Below are 23,497 nucleotides of genomic sequence, written 5' to 3'. Positions count from 1 at the left end.
CATAGCGGCTGGGATTGAATACCGCCATAGTGGGTAAAGAGACCGATAGACGTACAGTACAGACAAGCCGTCCATCTCTGGGCCATAAAAAATAAACAGTTGGGAACCAAATACTGCAAATAATGTATATACAGTAACATGGGGGGTGGCATAAAACATGCACATAAACGGTGGCAAATCTCCAAATCAAAGATGAAAACTTTGGACACAAAAACGGTTTAAAGGTCAAGGGTTACCAATGGTCTTGTAAGTACGAACATAAAACAATAAAGATGTGAGGGGAAACAGGATACAAAGTGGCTCAGCACAATAGCCAAACGTACATCAAAGGGCCGGGTGGATGTGTATTTTGAGGATAGCCACCTGGGCCATATATGGTCATACTTTTACCCCACCCCCCACCCTCTGTAGTCATCCTAAAGATTTGCCATGTGCACCAGGAGCTGCTGGATCGTCCTCAGCCTTTACTCAAATCCCCCCCCCATATGCCTGTGGGACACTGGCCCACGGGTCTGACAACAGGACAGTCTCAGAAAAACATGGCTGTCCTGCTAATATGAGGATAGTTTGCAGTTATACATATTTGGATCCAGCTTCACGAGAAATATATAGATATCTTCCCCTTTTTCAGTGCAATATGGTAATGCCACCTTTCTGCTTTACTACCAAAATCTGTCCGCATGTCTGTTGCTAATTTCTTCCTGGGGTGGAGGATCCCTTGCCACAACAAAACACTGGTCCTAGAGACCCCTCTTTTATGGAAAGTGCACGTTCTGTCTCGGCTATGTCTGCGTTATAAGAGATAAGTCACAGTTGCGTCTGTGCCGCATGGTACCAGCCTATAAGGTACTTGTGGGTGGATTGTAAGACTCAGACGTAAGAAATTCTGTCTCAGTCTCTTAACACATTGAAACCACTGATTTCCTGCATGATGAGACCAACGCTGGACACGTTTGTTACTAGATTTTTATGCCTTGCAGCGGCTGAGGAGATCCAGGACCAGCTCCTTAGGTTGGATGATCTTGAATGCCCATCTAGCAGAGTCAGGGGGATATCTGGAAGATCCCACATCATTTTACTCTGATGTTATGAATGTCCTCAACCATGTTCAAAAGAACGACCGTAGTAGAACACGTTGCTAAATATCTCCATAATTAGGAATTGTAATAGATGGACCAGTGGATATGTAATTCGGAGGATGTTGAAGCTTCCTTGAGGTGGCTGCTGTCCATATCTGCTAGAACAGGGGTGGCCAAACTTGTCCTCAAGATCTACCAACGGTGCATGTTTTCCAGACAACCTGTGGATCTATAGTAGGAATGACTACAGCAGGTTTGAAAATGTGACAGTTAGTAATGACTACAGCTGTGCACCAGCTAGGTAATCTGGGGAATGTGACAGTTAGTAATGACTACACCTCTGCACCAGCTAGGTGATCTGGGGAATGTGACAGTTAGTACTACAGCTGTGCACCAGCTAGGTGATCTGGGGAATGTGACAGTTAGTAATGACTACACCTGTGCACCAGCTAGGTGATCTGGGGAATGTGAGTTAGTACTACAGCTGTGCACCAGCTAGGTTACCTGGAAAACGTGGACCGTTGGTAGATCTCAAGGACCGGTTTGGCCACCCCTGTGCTAGAAATTATTCTACTAAATGAGTCTTCTCAATGCCAACCACCAAGTGCCACCACCCCACCCTACCGCTAATTTGCTGTGGATTTGTTTCATCATGTACACGTAAGTTACTCTTTTTTGCTGGGTCGATAAACGACCTGTTGGGTACTTGTGGGTTGGAGACGAAGATGCACTAGAACAGGGGTGTCAAACTCAAATTCATCGGGGGCCACATCAGCGGTTTGGTCACCCTCAAAGGGCCAGTTGTATCTGTAGGTCCCCCTGTATAATTATAATGCCATGACACCACAGGCTGCTCCCCCTGTATAATATAAAATGAATGCCATGACACCACAGGCTGCTCCCCCTGTATAATAATGCCATGACACCACAGACTGCTCCCCCTGTATAATATAATAAAAGTAATGCCATGACACATAAATGATTATACAGGAGGAGCAGCCTGTGGTGTCATGGCATTATTATTATTATACACGGGGACACCTCAGGAAACAGCAGATATATATATTTTTTTTATTGTGAGTGTGATCCTCATCCTCACTTACTATTTCTCCGTCTGTCCTGTAGCTGCTGCGGCTTCCAGCTTTTCTTCACTGCTTGCTGCGGCCACTGTCCCCGACTCCCGGTCCAGCTTCCCTGCCTGCTCCTACTTCTCTACAGACGCATGGGTGGGCGGGGTCATCGTCATGACATCCCCACCCAGTGTCTGTCACTGCCGGGCATCAGAGGGAACAGGCGGCTGGGCCCTCCTCCACGTAGCCGTGGAGGCCGGCGGCCATGATTCTGTAGCCGCATACATATGTGCCTACAGGAACATGGCCGCCAACAGTGGAGGAACAGGTAAGGCGGCCGCGGACGTGGACGCAGCCCGCAGCACTCCTGTATTAGACACACTGCCCCTGCGTGCTATCTCCTTGCGTGGGCCACATGACGAGATCTGGCGGGCCGGATTTAGCCCGCGAGCCTTGTTTGACACCCGTGCACTAGAAGATGAAGGTCTGCTGAATAACCCTATCGATAGGGAAATGAAAGCTACTTCAATAAACTTTACATGCCCGGGTTTCAACATTTAAAATAAGGATGGTCAAAATACTGACATGTTTAAAATGCTGTCCACATAGGTTAACATGGATGCCGTGTAGGCGCGCCATACTTCAGGCATAGTATTAAAGGTACTCTTTACCTAGAACGGCGCTCACGATGTCCATCGCGGTCATCGGGGGTAAAAAATCGCATGCACTAAAAAAACGGTGTGACGCGATGCCCGTGATTTTCCCATAGGGATCAATGTTAAATGGGCCACAGAGCCCTAATAGTCCCCCTGAAGTCTTAAATGGCCTTCAGGGGGACTATTACTTTTAACATTACTATTAACATTACTATTACTTTTAACATTACTATTAACATTACTATTACTTTTAACATTGATCCCTATGGGAAATCGCGGCCATCGCATCGCACCCGTTTTTTAGTGCATGCGATGGTCGCCGTTCTAGGTAAAGAGTACCGTATTAAAATCTAACTCTATGCCCACTTGGATTGGAAAGAAAGAACACATCTGTTTTCAAAGGAAAAAAAAAATCATAATAAACTAATGTCGACATTTTGAATGCCAGAATCAGCTTTATAGGCCAGGTATACTAGGAATTTGGTTTGGATTGCTGTGCAACAGCCAGGGTGGGAAAATGTAAAAAGTTATGGTAGACCTACCTTTGTTAACTTCCTTTCCTTGAAGTCAATGGGAACCACAGGGGCCATCGGGGTTGTAGGTGGATCCAGGAGGTCCAAGGCACCAATCAGCGAAGCTTCTTGTAAGTTTCCCAGAATGCCCAGGCCCTCTCCCCTATAACCCCGCCTCCAGGCTCATGCAGCTCAGTTTTGGTACCAAGCCATAAGCAGGAAGCGGAGAAAAGAAGAGGACAGAAAGAACACATGCCCAAGTACTCACACATACATACCACGGTACATTGGACAAGACCAATGTACCGTGGTATGTATGTATGTATGTATGAGTACTTGGGCATGTGTTCTTTCTGTCCTCTTCTTTTCTCCGCTTCCTGCTTATGGCTTGGTACCAAAACTGAGCTGCATGAGCCTGGAGGCGGGGTTATAGGGGAGAGGGCCTGGGCATTCTGGGAAACTTACAAGAAGCTTCGCTGATTGGTGCCTTGGACCTCCTGGATCCACCTACAACCCTGATGGCCCCTGTGGTTCCCATTGACTTCAAGGAAAGGAAGTTAACAAAGGTAGGTCTACCATAACTTTTTACATTTTCCCACCCTGGCTGTTGCACAGCAATCCAAACCAAATTCCTAGTATACCTGGCCTATAAAGCTGATTCTGACATTCAAAATGTCGACATTAGTTTATTATGATTTTTTTTTTTCTTTGAAAACAGATGTGTTCTTACTTTCCAATCCAAGTGGGCATAGAGTCAGATTTTAATACTATGCCTGAAGTATGGCGAGCCTACACGGCATCCATGTTAACCTATGTGGACAGCATTTTAAACATGTCAGTATTTTGACTGTCAATGCTTGCAGGTATTTTGACAATCCTTATTTTAAATGTTGAAACCCGGGCATGTAAAGTTTATTGAAGTAGCTTTCATTTCCCTATCGATAGGGTTATTCAGCAGACCTTCATCTTCTAGTGTATCGACTCAGCAAAAAAGAGTAACTTACGTGTACATGATGAAACAAATCCACAGCAAATTAGCGGTAGGGTGGGGTGGTGGCACTTGGTGGTTGGCATTGAGAAGACTCATTTAGTGGAATCATTTCTACCAAACCGGTCCTTGAGATCTACCAACGGTCCACATTTTCCAGGTTACCTAGCTGGTGCACAGCTGTAGTTATTACTAACTGTTACATTCCCCAAATCACCTAGCTGGTGCACAGCTGTAGTCATTACTAACTGTCACATTTTCAAACCTGCTGCATTCATTCCTACTATAGATCCAAGGTTGCCTGAAAAACAGGAACTGTTGGTAGATCTTGAGCACAGGTTTGGCCACCCCTGCCTTACATGGTGCAAAAACAAAAAGTTTGTAATTGAACAGCAATAGCATAAAGCTGAAAAGTCCAGAAATGCTCAACTATCCCTATTTTTATTTTTTTAAACCCGTTATTGAATCTTTTCATAAGATCTTATGGTACTTCTGTAGTATCTGGGCGTCCGATTTAGAAATCGGATCGCATCGCATTGCATGCGACCAAATCGTATGCGATGCGATGGTCAAGATTTTTCCATAGGATTCAATGTTAAAATGGTCTGAGTCCATTTTAACATAGAATTCAATGGGAAAAAGGGGTCCTTTTCCTTTCCCCACTATCCAAGTGGGCATGGAGATGGATATAAACCTGTGGCGAGCGTAGCGAGCCACCGAGCCCGAAGCGTGGCGAGCGTAGCGAGCCCCGGGAGGGGACACAGAATACTTTTTAAGAAATATGCGTCCCCTCGCGGGGCTCGCCACGCTTCGGGCTCGCTGCGCTCGCCACGCTATATAAAATCAACTCTATGCCCACTTGGATAGTGGGGAAATGAACAGGACCTTTTTAACATTGAATCCTATGCAAAATCGCATCGAATCGCATCGCATCTGATTGTATGCCTTAAGGTAAGGCATACAATCACAAAATCGGCAGCCCAGATACTACATAAGTACCGATCTTATTTTTCACCCATTGGATCTCCAGCTGCAGTTGTATTGAACACATCTGGTTTGCATACAATACTATTGCAGTTTTACAACCAGACAACACAAAATCTGACACTTTGTAAATTTAATTCTAAATCTTTATTTTTTTAAAGCAGTTTCTCAGTCTATCGTGAGGGCATGCTAAAGGCACCCTAACCTTACGCGATTTATCGTGAGGATAATGCTAAAGGCACCCTAACGTTATGTTATCTGAGCCAAGTTCACCCAATTCAGACGGATCAATCCGATAAAATCGGCCCAAATCGCATGCCTTTGAAATCCCATCTGATGAGCAGTCCTGTGCACATCAGATGATGACCTGCATTCATGTCCGACCGCCGACTGAAACCCCCTCCTGGCGGGGAAACAGTTACAACAGATCCATCACAAGTCAAAAGGACCGCATCAGATCCTAGTGTTCCCGCTAGGCTGTTTTAGCGGGGCGCTGCGCCCTGCCCGATTTTTACAGGGCAAAATGCGCCCTGCCCTGCTAGCAGCGCCCCGCTAAAACAGCGTGGTGCCTGCCCTGGCTGTGTGCACGAGAAAGCGCAGTGCTGCCTTAGACGCCGATTCCCAGTGCTTCCTCGGCAGCACGGTAACTTTGGCGGTGCCGGCCCCGCCTCCGTTAGTGACGGAGCCGACCGGGCCCGCCCCTTTTCACGACGTCGCAGCCCGGGCACGCCCCTTTTCGTAACGTCACTGCCCGGGACCGCCCACAATTGTGACATCGGCGGGCCCGGTCTGCCCCCCTTGCGCTGCAGCGCCCTGCCCACCCTCATTTCTAGAGGGAACACTAAGATCCTGCGGCCCGGTAAGGTCCCTGGCGGCTCAAGGGGGAGCAGTTGACCATACACTGCTGCAAGAAGTCACAGAAGTGCATGGCCACCATAACAGTCCATATTAATGCTAGCCATGCTTGTGTACAGATAGTATAATCGAACTAACAGAGGCACCAAGTCACCTGTCATTAAGCATCGATATGCAAAGAACATTAAAAAAAAAAATGAAGTGTGCCAGGATTGCAGTTGGGAACCACTGCCTTAGAGAACTCAGAATAACTAAGGGCTCTTGTTTGGAGTCTCCTACTAACCATTCATGGGCCTATAATACCCCTTTCAGACCACACTTTTTACAGGGTAAAATGCTGTTTTTTTTACCTTTTCAAAACGGTAATATGTGCAGTGTGAAAGGTCCGTTTTGAATTTACCGGTTCAAGAAAACCGGTAATTCAAAACTGTTAAAAAGCAGGGTCCTACCCGTTTGCATGTCCCTGTGTAATGTGATGGGACAAAACAGCATTGAAACGGTAATAGGGGTAATCGACGTTTTAAATGTCTGACCCATTTTTTTTAAAACATTTTAAATTACCGGGTCAATGCCGTTTATGCGGTGTGAAAGCAGCATAAGACCATACAGATGAATGATGAGGTCTGATCCGGCGTCAGTATCTGTAGAGAAGCTCCCCTCAAACACTGTCCTCAGGGCACATTAAACGTCCAGGTTTTAGCAATATCTGTGGTTTGCTAAAACCAAATATCTGCGGCACTAATTAAGTTACCATGTACTCAACCATGGCTGGCCTTCAAACCTGGACCATGGTCCAGAACTGCAGCTATACAGCATGTTATAACAATGGTGCTGCTTTACAGAAATGTGTGTCAATCAGCCCACCACCATTATGATCCCCTTAGTACAGTATACTGCATCCTGGTGCTTAGTCAGTTCAACATTACAAAACGGGAAAGGGAGCTCTGGGAAATGTGACACTCGTTGTACAAAAAGGTCTTAGAAGAGTTTCAAAAGTAACAAACTTTAGTACATTCCTTTTCAGCGCAAACACACAAGAAACTGCCCAAACGCACAGTGATTAGATCAGTTTACAACAGGCTTATAGCAAGTAAAACAGGTTCTACAGTGCAGGAAAAGCATTGGAAGACACAAAAACAGGAAAAAAAGGCAAGACACAGCGGAACGCATCATTAAACAAAGGGATTGGTTAGTGCAGGCATGTCCAAACTGTGGCCCTCCAGCTGTTGTGAAACGACAAAGTCCCATCATGCCTTGCCAGTTTTGCTAATAGGGAATGCTAAAACTATGGCAAGGCATGCTGGGATGTGTAGTTTCTCAACAGCTGGAGGGCCACAGTTTGGACATGCCTGTGTTAGTGGAATAGCATGGGTTTCCCGCTGCTGTGGAACAAGGGTAAGGGCATGTAGCTCCACAGCAGATTGAGAGCCATCAGTGGCGCAATATTTTTATTTAAAGAGGCGCTATTAAAATAAGAACGCTGGCACTCCTCCTCCCCCCCCCCTCCTTGTTAACACACAGGTAATGCTGTAATGAATTATTGCAGAAACAGGCAACATTTACATTGCTGGAGTGTAGGAATATTATAGCATGTGAGTTGGAAAGCAACACGGATAACCAAACCCCCCAACCCCACCCATCAGGTCGTGCAGTTTGTAATCCTCAGCCTCGTATTCCGAACGGTGATTGAACTGTTGTGGTGTGCACTAGTCCTGTACATCTGATCTATAACAATGACCTTACTGGGGATACACACTCATGTCCAGATCCCCCAGCTCCCATAGATGACCCGAATCCCATGATCACCGGCCTATCACCGCTCCAGTCTGAGGTATAGGCATCACAGGACTTCAGGCCAGGCCCGTGCACACCGTATAAAGTACATGCTGGGACTTTTAGTTCACCCCGCAGCTTAATCCTTATCCCAACACACGTAAGCAACAATCATTCTCTTAAGAAAATAAAAATACTTAGGCAAAAAATCTCTTTATAACAATTTGCAGCATTAACATCTAAAATGCTTCCTTGTATGCATTTATGGGTAGTCTTTTCCCTGCACCCACGCCTATAGGGATGGCTGCTAATGTAGGATTTAGTTGGGTGCTCTCAGTCAGGCGTAGGGGGGATGGGAATGAAAAACAGATGACAGTCAAAATGATAGGTTTCGATTTAAGACATTTGTATTCTTGGCGCCGACAAGTCGATGTACGCAGATATTTTCCAAAAGATGGATTAAAAAAAAAAATAAAAAACACGCTGGAAAACTTGACATCGAAATAAACTTGGTTGCCAAAAAAAAAAGATCCACGGTGGTTCCCGCTGGCCATGTCCATCTGTCTCGCCTTCCTCGATGGCCAGCTAAGGCTTTGTGATTGGACGTTCTTATCCACACCCCATATTCGTTTCACATAATCTGTACACCACTTCCCATAAAGCTTTTATTAAACATTCAAATCCTTTCCGGACACAAAAATAATAATTCTGAAAACAATCTCTACTTCGGTCTGCAGGTTCTCAACGGACCGCAACCCTCCAGTTCCGTGATAAGCAGCAACTTGGCGAACAAAAATAAAAAAGTTATAATCCCTCAGAGTTGTTGGTCTCGGAGTCCCCCTTCTTCTCCAGGAGGATTTTATGCAGCTCATCGGCATCCTCTGAGGTTTTCACTCGGATCAGCATGGTGAGGGGAACGGTCTTGTTTTTCTCGTCGATGGGAGGGTTGGGGATGCAAACAATCATGACGTTGTTTTTCCCGGTTCTTGAGCACGGCATTTTGGGCAGAATCAAAATGTTCAATAAGACGTTGCCTGCAACAAATAAATGTTAAAACGTAAACCCAGAGATTACGCACTGTGCCGGAATAACGTTATTGACCGGTGCAGGCTTCTTCGCTGCCTTTCCAGTGCAACATTGAGGACCATTGGGAAAGCCAATCAAAAAGTTGTATTAAATAACCGCAGCATAACATTCACTTAAGCCCCGTACACACTAGGTGGTCACTCCGACGGCTCTCAGATATTTTAGTATATCCTCTAGTGCAGGCCTGGCCAACCTGTGGCTCTCCAGATGTTGTCAAATTACAAATCCCATCATGCCTTGCCACAGTTTTGCTATAAGGGAGTGTTAAAACTGTGGCAAGGCATGCTGGGATTTGTAGTTTCACAACATCTGGAGAGCCACAGGTTGGCTTGTCCTGCTCTAGTGTGTACACAATATCTTTAACAAGATATTTTATGGTTAATGACCCCTCTGTCTACTCAACATGCGGTTGGATTTTGGCTATACAGCCAATGACCTGTGTTTTCCAGTGACATCTCGGAACGATATTGTTTGCTGCTATTGTTCAGTGTGTACACTCCATTTAACCACACGGCCAATATCGTTAATGATCTTCTAGTGTAGGGGGTGGCCAACCTTTGGCTCCCCAGCTGGTGTAAAGCTATACGTCCCAGCATGCCTTGCCACAGCTTTGTTATTAGGAAACTGTAGTAAGGCATGCTAGGTTGTGTAGGGTCACAAAATCTGGGAGAGCCACAGGTTGGCCAGACCTAGTCACGTGTGTGTGTGTAGGTCTTTACAGTAATGTAAACTGGGTAAAAATAATAATAATGGTAATGATAAACAGTTCAAAGTACCCTCAATAGAACAGGTTTTGTTGTTATTTAGTTTAAGTACAAGCATAATGTCCTATGGAAATTTTGGGACTTTCAAGACTGAAAGGGTTAAATTGGTACAGTCCCCAGACAGTGTGGCAGCAGGATGACTGGACTGGGAGGTAGGTCCTGCTCATGAACCGAGGATAGGGAATTTATATTATTACTAACTATCTAGGCTGTCACAGTGAGAATGGTCACGGGTAGCACAGGAGAACCAATACAGCACTATATAGCAGCAGATTCACCTTTCTAAACCATGTCCCGTATAACGACTACATTTATAGTCTGAGAAATTCCCAATAGTGTAAGCAACGCAAACACCGAAGGGCAGAATGTTTGTTATCTCAGACTAAGTGGCAGAATATACCTCCACAGACACCGAAGGGCAGAATGTTTGTTATCTCAGACTAAGTGGCAGAATATACCTCCACAGACACCGAAGGGCAGAATGTTTGTTATCTCAGACTAAGTGGCAGAATATACCTCCACAGACACCGAAGGGCAGAATGTTTGTTATCTCAGACTAAGTGACAGAATATACCTCCGCAAACACCGAATAAGGCAGTGGTTCCAATAAAGTAATTGGTCTCCAGCACGGATATGCTTAAGACCCGGCCTGTTAGAACGCCTTTAGGACAGAGTTTAGGAACCACTGGAATAAGAAATGTTCACCTTAAACGATCTGTATTACCCAAGAGGGGGAAAGTCGTTCCTTACCGAGATTTGTATCCGCACGAACCAAAAGCTGAGTCTTCTTATCGCCTACAGGTTTCAGATGAAGAGTGCCGACACCTTTCTCTTTAAATTCATTGTCTTTCTTATAGAAGAGTTTACACCTTTGGGGAAAACAAGGTCACACCAGTTACCAATGGAAAACAAACTAAAGGCCCCCATACACTAGGGCGACTGGTCCTTAGGACAAGTCGCCCCCGACTTCCCCCTGAGCTTCCCCGGCTGCTCCCCGGGGGAGCTTAATTAGATTGGCACTTGATGTGCCATTTTTTACATGTGATAAATCGTCTCGATTTATCACATGTAAAAAACCCGGGGAGCAGGGGGGGGGGGGGGCTACAGAGGTGGGAGCAGGGGGGCTGGGGACGCTGCGGGGACAGCGTCTGTGTCCCCCGCTGCTGGGGACGCTGTCTGTGTCCCCCGCTGCTGGGACAGCGTCTGTGTCCCCCGCTGCTGGGGACGCTGCGGGGACAGCGTCGGTGTCCCCCGCTGCTAGGGAACCAGGCGGCATAGAGCCGGGCAGGGGGAGCTGGCGGGAGCTGTCAGTGCTAGAAAAAAAAAGCCTATACAATGAATGGGCAGCCTGTGATTGGCTGAGCGCTCTCTCAGCCAATTGCTGACTGGCTGAGAGAGCGCTCAGCCAATCACAGGCCGCCCATGCATTGTATGGGCTTTTTTTTTTTTATTCAATACTGACAGCTCCCGCCGGCTCCCCCTGCGCGGCTCTATGCCGCCTGTGTCCCCTGCAGCGTCCCCAGCCCCCCCTACCGCCTCGCTGCCCCACTAGGTCCCAAGTCGGGTGGTCGGACGTGCAGCAGGTCCGACCACCCGACGCAGATCCGATGCGCACGGGACCGCGCATCGGATCTGAGGGGACATCAAAACTAGCCGATTTTGGTCCGATTTCGGCCAGATCCGACTGATCTGGCTGAAATCTGACCAAAATTGGCTAGTGTATGGGGGCCTTAAGGAGGATTAGATTGTAGAGTTTAAATCCCATGGGGTACAGAGATGCCCCACGGAGCCACATGGTAGGACACACACACGTATTTGCTTTATTATACCAATAATGCAGCAAACATTCCAAACATCAGGGACAATTGGTGCCCAGACTCTCACCTCTCCGGGCTATAACCAGTGTCCCTGTGCCCCCTAGTGGATAGAAGGAGAAACAACACTACAAAACGTACTTTTTGGAATAGAATGCATCATCTTCCTTTACAGCTTGAACAGTGACTTTCGGCAGCTCTTCCTCCTCATCCTCCCCGCCACCTGCGAATGATGGGAAGGCACAAACACCAAGTCATGTACAGAGCAGAAAGCGTCGGTTACAGAAGGTGCACAATTTCCTGGTCAGTATAACCACATGTGCCAAGGACATACACTAATAAGATGTGATATTGAGCTGTGTAGTCACACAGGTGGTGCGAGTGTCCCCGCAGCGATGTCGCTGGGGTGATTCTGGTGCCTCCATTCCCCTGCCCTCACTACCACATCCCTTGTCTCCTGATACACTCTGTGCTGCTGGGGAATCTGCTCCTCCAGCAATAAGTTGATTTGGTTGACTGCCTAGATTGTCCTAATGAGGCATCTTCTCTCACAGGTAAATGCATAGATGCACTGTAAACAGTGGCGGCTGTAGCACCGTACCTATAGTCCAGGGAGTGTGACTGCTTAGCACATACATGTTGTAATGTATATACCATACGTGCTAGCTGGTTCACCCAGGTATTGGCATCAGAACATGTGCGTTTATGTGCCAAGTGGTTCCACTCCTGAGCTCTATGGTTGGTGTGCAGCTGGGAGTAAAGCAATGCGTACCCAGCCTGACACACCGGACCATGCTTACTGCAAATGCAGACATACTTGCCCAAGTAATGTATGGAATGATTCCTTGCTCTTCATTACACTGCCTGGCACCGCACATTCTCCAATTTAATGCGACAAATGACTCACGGGAGCGTGCAACAGTGCGAATCCCAATGGTCTACGTGAGTGATGTGACGTCACGATTTGGGATCCAAACGACAAATGGTTAGATTTAGCGCCTAATGTGTAAATGGCCCTTGAATATTAGCTGCGCTGTTTGGAAACAAGCTTCCTACTAACCTGCCTCTGATTGGTTAATAACTGCTCCTTAGATCATAGGAGATAAGGTGCCCATACACTAGTAAGATTTATCTTCAGATCTGTCTAGTTGGAACAAAAACATGGTTATGGATGAGTGACAGTTTGTCAGTTTTCCAGGATTTCCAAGCAAATGGTCAACTGTCATTTGCTCTCATCCATAACCATGTTTTTGTTCCAACCAGCCAGATCTGAAGATAAATCTTACTAGTGTATGGGCACCTTAACACTGATTTCCCCAACTCTGTTCTCTGCATTTTCTGGATTATTCAACCACTTATAAGTGTTAAATTCTTATCTACCACATTAGTAAAAAGCTGCTACTGTCATCCTCTACTTGCATTCGGTCATTGACTGGCACTAGTCCAAAAATCAGCAGCTGACCAATCACAAAATGGCACATGGATGCCTGCAGCGAACTCAACTTATAGCAACTGAAGGGGCTGCCCCTGACGAATGCAGCTCCACACACAGACATAGAATAAATCCCGCTCACCTGAATCCACCGTCTTGCTGATGGGGTCTGTCTGGACTGAGAGTGAAAGTGCCCCGGTACTGCCCTGCTTGGAATCTTTACCAAAAAGACTGGCAGCCCCTGTTGCGAAAGAAAACCCTGAAGCTTTCCCAGAGCCCGTGTCCGCCTTTGTGCTAAACGAGAAGATGGACGCCGGCGGAGTCTTCTTTTCTGGGGCGGGCGGTGCCGTCTTCTCTGAACCACTCTCTTTGATGGTGAAAGAGAAAACGGGTTTGGTCTCGAATTTCGGAGCGACAAACGTGGGAATGGTCGGGGTGGCCTTCGCACTGTCGCTCTCAGATCCGCTGTCGCTGCTCGCTCCGTGCTTCTGCTCGATGCTGGCCAAGTGTTTCTCGTAGTCTCTGAAGATTGGTGAAAGGTCGCACAGGGGATTGGTGTTCACGTGTTTCACAATCCAGTCGCGCACGGAGTAGTTCAGGGCGGATAACTGTTTGTTGTAGTCACCTTTTGGACCAAAACTAGAGGTAGATGATGGTCTTTCTCCATTGGAGTTGGTAGCGTTGGACGATCCGTCAGTGAATGAAGCTGGACCATTTGCAAACAAAGAACCTGGTGGATAAAGTCCAATTTAGTTATAATGGAATACAGAGAAAGTCTTTGCCATTGGCTCCTCCAACATAAACCTTTACAATACTAGGAGGAGTATAATAAAAGTATTGGTAGGGGTACTTTTCTCATAGGTTATCTGATACTAAGGGTCATTGCTGTACCTCATATGTTCTACTTCGCTATCTGAATGTTGTATATACGCACAAAGGGCCAGATTCAATTGTTTAATCGCACCGATCACCCATCTAAAGTGACAGGATTTCACCGGGCAAAATTCAATAGATTTTTTTATTTAATGGGCAGATCGCTCTCATTACGTTCAGGTTTAGCCAAGCATTGCCGCTCAACACATCCGAATGGACGCAACGCGAAGTCTTCAACTTCCCACTGGCAGCGAGCTGAAATGTGTTAGCACCACTGTCGACAAAGACTTTAATACAGTCGTTATGGATTAAATACCGCCCAACATTTCCACCCAAATGAGAGACCAGAGAAAGCGTTAGCTCAGATCTACGACCTGTATCTCTAATACCCCTTTCACATCGCAATGTCAAATCAGGATCGGTCTGGCGCTTTCACATTTAACCCAGGTCGCGACGAAGGTTTAACCCGGGTCAAATTGCCAGGCTGGTCGACCTGGGTTTATAAGCTTTGGTGCTTTCACATCCGCACGTGTGAAAGCGTTTAGGATTGAGGCTGGGGGGACTACTCGCCATCCTAGATCTGCGTTCAAATTTACTTGGAATTAAATTACTGCTTTTTCTGATCCTCCCTAGTCCAGAATTTTCTAGCAAGGCCTCAGCGAACTCACCAAAGGAAGGCTTTATCTCCACAGACGGCTTTGCGCCGCTAAACAGTGTAGCGCTGCCATTTCCGTTGGTCAGACCGTGCGCTGGTTTCGCTCCAGATTCATTTCCAAATCCAGAGGTGGCTCCGCTTGATAATCCGAACAAACCTTTAAATCCTTTGAAGGCTCCGGCAGCTTCAGACTAAAACAAAACACAATGGTTACGCAATAGACTTGTAGGCCAGAGTCTTCTATGTGCATATACTGGAAGGTGCATGGTTTCAAGAAGTTTAGGCTTCAAATGGAGGGTGAGCAATTATCTGATACAAAGGGGGTATGCAATCCCGAATCACGACTGTCAGTCCCCCCAGACAGCCGTGATCCTGGCTCATTTGCCCGACAGCAAAATCGGCAGGCGGACTCAATGTCCCGTCTGCCGATCGGCAAAAGGGGGGCGTTGTCCATGCAAATGGCCATGTATTGTTAATATATGGCCAGGATCACAACAATCCACATCAGTTACCGGTAGAACGTGCCTGACAGCTTTTAAAGTCAGGCTCGTTCTGCTGTGATGCCTCTTCAATGTGGTCAGTAAAGACAACAACCCCCCCCCCCCCCCCCCCCCCCGAAGACTGCTAACACAAAGTTCACGTTACCTCACTTCCAAGGTTCCTCCTTTTTGCCTTCTTAATTTCTCTGCCCTTTAGAACATCCTGGCTCGCCACACAGAAAGTGCCAGCCTAAGAAATAACACAAAGATGTACTGTAACAGGCAGAGTCCCTAGTATCAGACACATACAGCCCTGCTGGTCAATTGATAAAGTTTAAACTGAAAACACTTTAGATGCAATTAAAGCATAAGGAGATTTGTCAGAGAAAATATCGCTTATAACCATAAATTAATGGTAAACTGATCACAGATATTACAACCTTTTGGGGCACGAAAGTACCCTACTAAAAATGAATTTAAGTTTGCTTTGGCAATCATTCCACAGAAAACATAGAATTTGATGGCAGATAAGATCCATTTGGCCCATCTAGTCCAGTGGTTCTCAAACACTGTCCTCAGGACCCCACCCAGTTCACATTTTCCAGGTCACCCGGCAGGTGCATTCATTACTCACTAGCATTTTAAAGGCGACAAGTGGAGCCAATTACTTCACTTGCGATTCTGTGAGGAGACCTGCAAAACATGCACTGTGTGGGGTCCTGAAGACCAAGTTTGAGAACCTGTGATCCAGTTTGCCAATTGTTTAACTACATTGTTGCGTATTTGCACTCTCTGGTCTCAGGGGCACTAATGATTACTTCATTCTTGGCCATCTGCAGGTTTCTAGTGAGCACTATCTTTGCCGGCTAGCCCAAACAACATGAAGGCTCACTTATCCTCATGTAACCTATTCCCAATAGAGTGTAAGCTTGCGAGTAGGCCCTCTTACACGTCTTATTACTGTTTAGTTACTAATTGTACAGTGCCATGGAATATGCTTGTGCTATATAAAAGGTTACACACCACACTTACATCTTCCGACTCTTCTTCTTGATCCCAGTTTCGGTCCGTCAGCTCCTTGTCAGCAACTCTCTTAGCCATTTTGCCTGCACTGAATCAGAGAAGCCATATGGGAGGTTAATGTAGACCCAGGGATGATTACAGTAAAGCTGTGTACACATGGTGCAGTTTTAGCACATATTGCCAGTGATTTGTATGTGCTGTGGGCGATAAATTGCCGGGTGCGCGCTCCCATGTTCAGCCTCTAATGGTCGTAGGAGCAGCTATTTCCCCCTGTGGCTCCCGCGGCAGAGTCTTAAAACAGGGCACTGAGCAATATATTGCACCATGTGTACACAGCTTAATACATTCAGCTCTGCTCATATACACAAAACAAGTAGGCCAGAAACCAAGACATTTAATTGTTTAGAGCTGTCCATTTAAAGGCTGCGGGAACTTAGTCGTAAGACAAAGGCTAGAGCAGGTGTAGGCAACCTGTGGCACTCCAGCTGTGGTGAAACTACAAGTCCCAGCATGCCGTGCCACAGTTTTAGGATATAAGGAAGGTATAATACACAGTACACTGTCTGCATATAAGGAAGGTATAATACACATGAGGACCCTATACTGCATATGAGGGTATAATACACTACACTGCCTGCATATAAGGAAGATATAATACGTACGACCCTATACTGCATATGTGGGTATAATACACTACCTGCATATAAGGGAGGCCTAATACTACACTACCTGGATATAAGCAAGATATAATACACTGGACCCTATACTGCATATGTGGGTATAGTAGACTACCTGCATATAAGGAAGGCCCAATACACTAAACTGCCTGGATATAAGGAGGCTATAATACACAGGAGGACCCTATACTGGATATAAGGAGGGTGTAATACACAGGAGGACCCTGTACTGGATATAAGGAGAGTGTAATACAAAGGAGGCCGCTGAAGAGGCCGGGATCAAGACAGAAGATCTCCGGCGCCTTCTGCAAGAAGATGGCTCCCGGAGAGGCCAGCGGTGGTGGGAAGCAAAAGAGGTCATATGACCACGCCCCTGACCACTCCTCCGATCACACCCCTTTTGGGCACGCATGATGTTGGCTCTTTGGCTTGACAGACGATATTTTTCGGCTCTTTACCTCTGACCGGTTGGCCACCCCTGCTATACTGGATATAAAGGAGGGTTTAATACACAGGAGGACCCTGTACCGGACATAAGGGGGGTTTAATACACAGGAGGACCCTGTACCGGCTATAAGGAGAATGTAATATACAGGAGGACCCTGTACCGGACGTAAGGAGGGTGTAATACACAGGAGGACCCTGTACCGGACATAAGGGGGTGTAATACACAGGAGGACCCTGTACCGGACATAAGGGGGTGTAATACACAGGAGGACCCTGTACCGGACATAAGGGGGTGTAATACAAAGGAGGACCCTGTACCGGACATAAGGACGGTGTAATACACAGGAGGACCCTGTACCGGACATAAGGGGGTGTAATACACAGGAGGACCCTGTACCGGACATAAGGGGGGTGTAATACACAGGAGGACCCTGTACCGGACATAAGGGGGTGTAATACACAGGAGGACCCTGTACCGGACATAAGGGGGGTGTAATACACAGGAGGACCCTGTACCGGACATAAGGAGGGTGTAATACACAGGAGGACCCTGTACCGGATATAAGGAGGGTGTAATACACAGGAGGACCCTGTACCGGACATAAGGAGGGTGTAATACACAGGAGGACCCTGTACCGGACATAAGGGGGGTGTAATACACAGGAGGACCCTGTACCGGACATAAGGGGGGTGTAATACACAGGAGGACCCTGTACCGGACATAAGGGGGGTGTAATACACAGGAGGACCCTGTACCGGACATAAGGGGGGTGTAATACACAGGAGGACCCTGTACTGGACATAAAGAGGGTGTAATACACAGGAGGACCCTGTACCGGACATAAGGGGGGTGTAATACACAGGAGGACCCCATACTGGATATAAAGGAGGGTGTAATACACAGGAGGACCCTGGACTGGACATAAGGGGGTGTAATACACAGGAGGACCCTGTACTGGATATAAGGAGGGTGTAATGCACAGGAGGACCCTGTACCGGACATAAGGGGGGGATGTAATACACAGGAGGACCCTGTACCGGACATAAGGAGGGTGTAATACACAGGAGGACCCTGTACCGGACATAAGGGGGGGATGTAATACACAGGAGGACCCTGTACCGGACATAAGGAGGGTGTAATACACAGGAGGACCCTGTACCGGACATAAGGGGGGTGTAATACACAGGAGGACCCTGTACCGGACATAAGGAGGGTGTAATACACAGGAGGACCCTGTACCGGACATAAGGGGGGTGTAATACACAGGAGGACCCTGTACCGGACATAAGGGGGTGTAATACACAGGAGGACCCTGTACCGGACATAAGGGGGGTGTAATACACAGGAGGACCCTGTACCGGACATAAGGAGGGTGTAATACACAGGAGGACCCTGTACCGGATATAAGGAGGGTGTAATACACAGGAGGACCCTGTACCGGACATAAGGAGGGTGTAATACACAGGAGGACCCTGTACCGGACATAAGGGGGGTGTAATACACAGGAGGACCCTGTACCGGACATAAGGGGGGTGTAATACACAGGAGGACCCTGTACCGGACATAAGGGGGGTGTAATACACAGGAGGACCCTGTACCGGACATAAGGGGGGTGTAATACACAGGAGGACCCTGTACTGGACATAAAGAGGGTGTAATACACAGGAGGACCCTGTACCGGACATAAGGGGGGTGTAATACACAGGAGGACCCCATACTGGATATAAAGGAGGGTGTAATACACAGGAGGACCCTGGACTGGACATAAGGGGGTGTAATACACAGGAGGACCCTGTACTGGATATAAGGAGGGTGTAATGCACAGGAGGACCCTGTACCGGACATAAGGGGGGGATGTAATACACAGGAGGACCCTGTACCGGACATAAGGAGGGTGTAATACACAGGAGGACCCTGTACCGGACATAAGGGGGGTGTAATACACAGGAGGACCCTGTACCGGACATAAGGAGGGTGTAATACACAGGAGGACCCTGTACTGGACATAAGGGGGGTGTAATACACAGGAGGACCCTGTACCGGATATAAGGAGGGTGTAATACACGGTACACCTATAGGACACTACAGTATAACACAAGGTAAAGCCCAGTTGTGGGCCGCCAGCGTGAGGTTCCCGTGCAGAGTCAGCCGTTGACCGGACACTCTCTCCCCGCCACGCCGCGGGCCGGCCTCCCGCCACTTCCTCCTCCCGGAGCAATCACCCCGCTCTCACCACAGATACGAGCGCGACCTCGGTCACACACCGTCACCTGGCTCCGGATCTCCGCCGACGTCCTGTCACTCACTCCGCATCTCCGGCTGCTCCTCACCCGGCAAAACGAGATCGACGGCGGGAAGCAGCTTCAGGCGGCCATTTTGTAAGTGTGCCGACAGGCGGTGGCTCCTGCGCATGCTCCGGCTAGGAAGCGGAGGCTAGGGCGCATGCGCCGGCAGTAACGGCGGCAGACGGGACAAGGGGGCGGGTCCTGACTGCCCATTCATGGCACTGACTGAGCGAGAGCGCATGCGCAGGGTCCTGACAGAGGTGACGTAGCGCCCATTGATGAGCCGGCGGGTAGAGAAGCCCGCGCATGCGCGGTGCAATGTGCCTTGTAATAGCAGGCCATAGGAGAGGCCTATTGACATAGTGGGGTTATTATGGTAGTGCATGTGACTCAGCTGTAACACTCTAATCATTACCTCTCACCTATGTAACACTTTAGTTTAACCTCTCACTAGTGTGATTGATTGGGGCGGTTTGCTAATGCTGCCCTCAACTTAAATTTTAGTGTTAGAGACCCACCACGAGTTCGCTGATAGGGTGTCCATGCCAACTTATGTCGAAATTCGGGACAACAAAAATGTGAAAAACTCATGTCGACTTTCCCATTGGCGACCGTACCGTTTGCTTGTCCCAACTGTCCCGATTTTCGTGGGAACGTCCAGTCTCTTTTGGGACTTTGACAGGGCCGGCAGTATCCCGGGGGGGGGGGGGGGGGGGGGAGAGTTGGGAGTCACCAGCAGCACAGCGTCTTCTCCCGCAGCCAGAGGGGCTGGGGGCATAGCCCACCTGCTCCCCGGGGGGAAGGGGGTCCAGGCGGGCGTAGAGTAACTCCACGGGGGGGGGGGGGGGAGGGAGCAGTGTGACGCATCTTGCTCCACGGGAAGGGGGGGGGCCTCTCCATGGGGTGGCAGCGGTGGGAGATGGGTCGCTCCATGAAGGGGAGGGTTGGTGGAGGGGAGAGCAGAGAGGGAGACCGTGGACCCTCAACTTCACGTTCATCCGTGGCCTGCTCCCAAGTGGCCGCCCTCCAGTGGCCGGCGCCCTAGGCAAATGCCTAAGGCTGCCTAGTGGTGGCGCCGGCCCTGCTCTCCGGGCTTCTCCCAGATATGAGACACAAAAGTAGGTAAGTACTGCAAGGAGAGACGGGACAGACCATAGCCGGGCGCCGAAGAGGAAGAGAATCCACCGCCTGAATGTTGGTTGGAGGCGGTACTCACACTCCAATTTGTGCAAAGTTTAGCCCGTGACTGTGGTGCGCATCCAGGTGCTGTTGCTAGAGTTGACAAGCAGCAACAATGGCACATCGGACCCTTCACGACCCCTTTGTCGCACCTATCAGACCGCTGATAAGGAAAAGGCACCTAACATGCAGACGGTAATCTGCAACTGGGTTATTATCTCAAATAAATTATTCCTTTGTCAAATACTACGAGACACCGAATTTCCAGCGCTGTCACCGAAATTTACTTAAAATAACATTGAATCATCATTCTCGTTACGGCTCTTTTCTGTTTAAGAATCTATTTTTCTTTTTGACATTTATTATTCTGACGTTATTTCCATCTATGGGGATTTGTACATACTCCCATTCCCATTGTTTTCCTATAATTGTGGGCTAGTGCATAGCATAGGCCCTTATTCTGGTTGGTGCGGTCGAGCCGCATATGCGGCTCCGACCGCACCAGACGAATCCCCGCCCACCATACGGTTCGCCACGGCCGTCCGTACACGGACGGCTGGCGAACCGCATAAAAATGGTGGAGGCTACGCCTCCACCATGGTGGGAGCTGCCCCCTGCATTCGATGGTCGTCGACCATCGAAGGCAGGTCCGCACGCCGCGGCAGCTCCCGCAAGCTGAGACCACACGGACAATCGTCCGTGTGGTAGCTTGTATGGGGGCTGAAAGCTGACATCCGGCGACGTCAGCTTTCCGCCCCCATGAGTTGCGTCATGGCCTCATTACCATGCGTACGCCCCGCGTTTGCATGGGAACGCCCATGAAACGCGGGGCGTACACATAGGGAAATGAGGGCATGATGCCTCTCACGCCCCTATACGCCCCCTTTGCGGCGGACGAAATCCGTCTGCGGCGAAGGGGGCTGCACATGCGCAGATTCACCTCTGCGCATGTGCAGAGTAATAACATCGGCGGTACGGCCGCACGCGGGCCGTACCGAGCCGATTAGAATAAGGGCCATAGTTACTTCCCCTCCTGCATTCTGCAGGAGACTCCCTGACATAGCAGCAATCTCCCTCTCTCCCTCAATAGTCTAGCAATCTCCCTTATTTCACCTAGCCCACATTACACTGTTACATCATAGTTACCTTCCCTCCTGTATTCTGCAGGAGACTCCCTGACATAGCAGCAATCTCCCTCTCTTCCTCATTATTCTAACAATCTCCCTCATGTCACCTAGCCCACATTACACTGTTACATCATAGTTACCTCCCCTCCTGCATTCTGCAGGAGACTCCCTGATATGGCAGCAATCTCCCTCACTCCCTCATTAGTCTAGCAATCTCCCTTATGTCACCTAGCCCACATTACACTGTTACATCATAGTTACCTGCCCTCCTGCATTCTGCAGGAGACTCCCTGACATAGCAGCGATCTCCCTCATTAGTCTAGCAATCTCCCTCATTTTCCCTAGCCCACATTACACTGTTATTTTTTGGGGGTAAAAGGAATGAGAGACAGATACAGTTACATTGAATCATCAGCACCATTTCCCAGCACTTTACCAAGTATAGTAGCTCCTACTAACTGCTTTGGGGCTCATCTACATTTGGATATAAGTCATTTTAAAAGATTCCTCTCAGATGTAGCAGTACACACCCACGCTTCTAGGTGCCACGTTCACAATCTCTTTTCACAATCTCTCCATCAATGGGGCGCGGTGCAAAAATTCTATTACCAACTATAATCTCCCTGAAACTAGTTTTCAAAAGTAGTCAAGTATGGTGCATAGGTGTCCCTTAGGCAGCTGTTATATTAATCCCATCGTATCTTTCTGCTCATATGCTAAATAATTGCACCAGTCGCCAGCAATGGGTAGTGGCCATATATGCCAACTCTCCAGGAAAGGCGGGCCACTCTATGATAAGCCCCTACTGTGGTAGGTGGTCATGGCGGTTCCCCAGGAAAATGTGTCCATGTTCTCAAGACTGGGGGTTTGGATTTGGGCAGTGGCTAGTTATGTTCCAGGGATGGTAATTAATAATGTAGATCCCAAATTGTAGTAACAATTGTACAATGCATATTCTATGAGGACAGTACACTGCAGGATTTCCTATAATGATAGAAGTATATAACAACCAGGCCTAGGGGGGCACAGCCTCTCTCCCCAGTTCCCCACATGCTGCTCAGTTCCGTGTGCTGTGCAGGGGAGAGAGACAGCTGCCACTCTCTCTCCCTCTCATTTAATTTTTTTTCATGGGGGTGTGGCCAAGCCCCTTCCCTGAGGCCCCACCTGTTGACCACTCCCCCTCCATTTTACCAGGACCTGGCTGACCTCTCGGTGCTCCTGGGGTACCATGTGCAATTATTGGGCTCCTCATTATGTTAGGAATATTTTTGTATATGTTTTAGAATGTAAAGTACAGAGGACTACGATGGGAAACCCCAGTCACATTGCAACTAGGGAGGACAATCCCGGGGCATTTTTTCATTTTCCTGAGATTGGGTTCCAGATGCTATGCCGGGAACTGCTGTGAAGCAGTCCTTAGGGGGATGCGGCAGGCAGGTGCAATGTTGTGCAGCGTGACCTCTGACATCACGCCGTGCATCCTCGTTGCCGTGTAGTGCCTGAGACGAGTGCTGCTATTGCTCGTCCCTGCCTGACAAGAAAAGATCAAATGCGCATTTTTGATCCAGAAATCTCAGGATTGGGGCAAAAAATTGCCTGAATCCCGGAATCCCGCTGATCCCGATCCAGGGATTGGCATATGTAATCGCAACGGTTACGTCACTGCGGCTGCAGAAACGCTAAACCGTACAACTAATTGCCTTATGCCATACTTGCCTACTTTTAAACTCTCGGAGAC

General features: G+C 48.2%; 1 protein-coding gene across 8 annotated transcripts; it reads right to left on the bottom strand.

The window, feature by feature from the left end:
- Positions 1 to 7,131: 7,131 nt before the first annotated feature.
- NUP50 (nucleoporin 50) lies at positions 7,132 to 19,607 on the bottom strand. Of its 8 annotated transcripts, none has more exons than XM_083181278.1 (8): positions 19,433 to 19,607; positions 16,044 to 16,131; positions 15,187 to 15,270; positions 14,555 to 14,732; positions 13,156 to 13,743; positions 11,723 to 11,804; positions 10,518 to 10,636; positions 7,132 to 8,951 (listed from the first exon to the last, which is right to left on the bottom strand). In XM_083181278.1, exons 2-8 carry the CDS (start codon positions 16,119 to 16,121, stop codon positions 8,722 to 8,724), a joined length of 1,359 nt encoding a protein of 452 aa, XP_083037404.1. In that variant the 5' UTR covers positions 16,122 to 16,131; positions 19,433 to 19,607; the 3' UTR covers positions 7,132 to 8,721. The 8 variants fall into 8 exon arrangements, with proteins under 8 accessions (XP_083037404.1, XP_083037405.1, XP_083037403.1 ...); XM_083181279.1 differs by having other exon boundaries at positions 19,439 to 19,607; XM_083181277.1 differs by having other exon boundaries at positions 19,402 to 19,606.
- Between the last annotated feature and the right edge of the window lie 3,890 nt (positions 19,608 to 23,497).

Source organism: Crinia signifera, chromosome 4 (genome assembly GCF_055691185.1).
Source record: "Crinia signifera chromosome 4, ASM5569118v1, whole genome shotgun sequence".
Classification (NCBI taxonomy): Eukaryota; Metazoa; Chordata; class Amphibia; order Anura; family Myobatrachidae; genus Crinia; species Crinia signifera.
Note: the sequence above shows the minus strand (reverse complement) of the source record. Positions and strands in the feature narration are given on the sequence as shown.

Bases quoted from the DNA above. Each gene is read 5' to 3' on its own strand.
- NUP50 (XM_083181278.1), bottom strand. From the start codon at position 16,121: ATGGCTAAGAGAGTTGCTGACAAGGAGCTGACGGACCGAAACTGGGAT. The intron at 14,733-15,186 runs GTAACGTGAACT...GTTTTGTTTTAG, and splicing joins GGAGGAACCTTGGAAGTGAG to TCTGAAGCTGCCGGAGCCTT. The intron at 8,952-10,517 runs GTAAGGAACGAC...TATTTGTTGCAG, and splicing joins TCGTGCGGATACAAATCTCG to GCAACGTCTTATTGAACATT.